The sequence below is a fragment of the Tarenaya hassleriana genome, unplaced genomic scaffold (genome assembly GCF_000463585.1).
Source record: "Tarenaya hassleriana unplaced genomic scaffold, ASM46358v1 Cleome24, whole genome shotgun sequence".
Classification (NCBI taxonomy): Eukaryota; Viridiplantae; Streptophyta; class Magnoliopsida; order Brassicales; family Cleomaceae; genus Tarenaya; species Tarenaya hassleriana.
In genome coordinates this window covers 562,825-565,833 of record NW_010965696.1, presented here as the reverse complement: position 1 = coordinate 565,833, position 3,009 = coordinate 562,825, and the positions used below count along the sequence as shown (strand labels likewise).

Genomic DNA, 3,009 nt, shown 5'->3' with positions numbered 1-3,009 from the left:
TTCATGCTAATCAATTTAATTTTAAATTGAGATTGTGTTAAATTAGTGATGTAGTTTATTCTTTTTGTTATATATATATATATATATATATACGAGTTATAAAAAATGATTGAGATTGGAGGTTTTGAAATACGGAAGAATTTTCTCAAATAGAAGAAATTTAATTTTTTTAAATTTTGTTCATGAAATAATCTCGCAGTTTCTATAAATGATGCATATTTGTAACATAGTACGCATTTGTATTGAGTGCTTGCTTGCTTGTGTTCGTTATTTGATATATAGCAAATTTAAATATTAAAATGGGAAATTTGTGAAATGATTCTATCCAATGGCTATATGTAGATCATCATAGAATCATAGATAGGGGGTTATTAGGGCAAGGTGGCACTGAAATATGATTAATTGATGGAATTTCCACTTTCCCATTTCTTTTTGTTTTAAAAAAAAACGTAAAGAGAGAAAAAAGGTAAACTTTTAAGGGAATATTATATGCCCAAACCTCTTTCTCAAATTAATCAATGGCTCAATCATGTCCTAGTAACTCTAAATTAGGGTCAAGATGTAACATTCACACACACACGCGCATGCATATATCAGTATATATGTACGTAGGAGTGTGTATATATATATATATAATATGATTTTAGTATTGAAATAATAAAAGGTCAAGAATATTAACTAAAAAAATAGTTCTACGCCTTTGATATTATATTAAAACATAAAATATAGATAATAAATATAAAAGAATGAAAAAAGAATGACAATATTTTTATTACTACATGTATTCTTTTTTTATATTATAATAAAAATAATTTATATATTTATAGAAAAAAATTATTAAAAAAAATAAAAATTCCAAAAAAATAAATAAAATAAAATATAATTGACACGATATATACTTTATTATTAATTGATATTATTTTTTTAATTATTATCGATCATATATAATATTCTTAATTTGGTTCTATTTCAACATATGTAAAAAATTTCACGGAAATATTAACAGGATTATATACGCAAAGAAATTCAAACAAGATACGTATGATATTTGTATTTTTACACTAACTCTATTCTTTATATAAGAATTTTTGTGAATTTTATTTTTTATTACTCCTAGGCCGAGAGAGCACTGAGCAAATTCAAACATGACGTATTTTTTTTGCATCCCTCTCTCCCTCTCTCCAGAAACGTACGATATATCCAATGATCTCTTTTTCTGCAAGCTTTTCACAGAACAGCGAGAAAGTATATTTACCTTTTTGCCACCTTGCTCTGTACAAACAGTTCGGAAAATAAAAAAATTACGGGTTTTAATTTTAAAATCAAGGAGAGAAAAAAGGAAAATACAATTAAAAAAAAGATTTGATGGTGATAAAGAAAGCACAGATTTTTCTCCCGGTGGCTCTTGCCTCTTGTGCAAGAACAACATTAAAGAGAGTTTAAAAAAAAAAAAATTGCCGACGTCAGAAGAGTTCTTCCTTAGCGGTAGGGTTCTCTCTTTTTTCTTTTCTTTTTCAGTTTATGAGTTTCAGATATCACACCAGAGAGAAGATAACAGAGTTTCTCTCGTCCACAATCTCTCTCTCTCTCCCCCCCTCGGCTCCGAGGTATGTTTTCTTGTTTTGTCTTTCTTTTCTTGTTCGTATGTTCCGTTCGTTCTTGTTGGATTTTCTTGGTGGGTTTTTTGTTTTCTCTTTTTTTTTTTTTGAAGTCTAATAGTAAGCCATCAAGTATCAGCAAATACAGATTCTTTGTTCACTTTCGAACATGATCAAGAGAGAAGTGGATGGAGGGAATCTGGTTTTTAGATTCATTTGACAACAAAGAGGTTGTCTTTTCGGGTTGTCTCTTGGGTTGAAGCCAAGGAGAGAGTAATCAATATGCAATTCAAGTATATACATATATCGGCATCTATAATACATACATATATGGTATTTGTGACGGTGATGATGATAATTATGAGTTCAATTCTTGTATTTTTCCTTCGCTTGATATATACCTTCTCTTTGGCTTCTTTCATCGCTTTTTTTTTTTTTGTATAGTCTTTGTACATATGCAGACATTACATATCTGTAGCTACAATTGTATACATAGATCTGAAAAAAAAGTGTTTTTCTATCTGTATCTTTCTTGTTTTCAAGGTTTTTGTCGAGAGAGGATGATGATGATGAACAAAGACATGTTGTTTCATCATCAACAGCAGCAGCAGCAGCAGCAAGTGATTGCAGAGGAGAACATGTCGAATCTTACATCTGCATCTGGGGATCAAGCCAGTGTGTCTTCAGGCAACAGAAGTGAAGCAAGTGGGTCAAACTTTGTCATCAATCCTCAACAGCAACAGTATTTTGTTCTACAACCAGAAGCTCAAACATCTCAGCCGCCAAAGAAGAAGAGGAACCAACCAGGCAATCCAGGTTCATATGAGAAAAACAAAATCTCATCTTTCTCCCTTTTTTGGTGGTTTTGCATTGCACCGACTTATTTCAATTCAATTATTTGATAAATACTGTATTCGTCTTTGAAATTAACGATCTCGAAGACGAGTGCAGGATTGCCTTTTTTATTAAAAAAACAACAACTTTCTTTTCCCCCTTGTCCTTGTCTTTTGTGCGTTTGTTTCTTTCAGTAAAATAAGCAAACCCATATGAAAAATCAGAATAAAAATCTGAACTTTATGGGTATTTCGTGGAGATTATCGAATTTTCTGACATGGGTGTGATTGGATTGCGGGAAAACGCCAGACCCAGATGCAGAAGTGATAGCATTGTCACCGGGGACGCTTCAGGCGAGAAACAGGTTCATATGCGAGATCTGCAGCAAAGGGTTCCAAAGAGATCAGAACCTGCAACTGCACAGGAGAGGACACAACCTGCCATGGAAGCTGAAACAAAGATCGAAGACAGAAGCGATCAGGAAGAAAGTGTACGTATGTCCGGAGCCGAGCTGCGTCCATCACGACCCGTCGAGAGCCCTGGGGGATCTAACAGGGATCAAGAAGCATTTCAGCAG

The 3,009-nt window shown here is 32.7% G+C and overlaps 1 protein-coding gene across 3 annotated transcripts in view; it reads left to right on the top strand.

The window, feature by feature from the left end:
* Nucleotides 1–1,354: 1,354 nt before the first annotated feature.
* The window catches only part of LOC104815639 (protein indeterminate-domain 11-like), a 3,665-nt gene continuing 2,010 nt past the window's right edge, over nt 1,355–3,009 (top strand). The window contains exons 1-3 of one of the 3 annotated variants that reach the window (XM_010544120.2): nt 1,355–1,607; nt 2,142–2,414; nt 2,742–3,003. In XM_010544120.2, the coding sequence (XP_010542422.1) occupies nt 2,159–2,414; nt 2,742–3,003 (518 nt within the window). In that variant the 5' untranslated portion in view covers nt 1,355–1,607; nt 2,142–2,158. Of the gene's footprint in view, nt 1,608–1,665; nt 1,892–2,141; nt 2,415–2,741 lie in introns of those variants that run through there. The other 2 variants (XM_010544121.2, XM_019202758.1) reach the window with 2 other exon arrangements.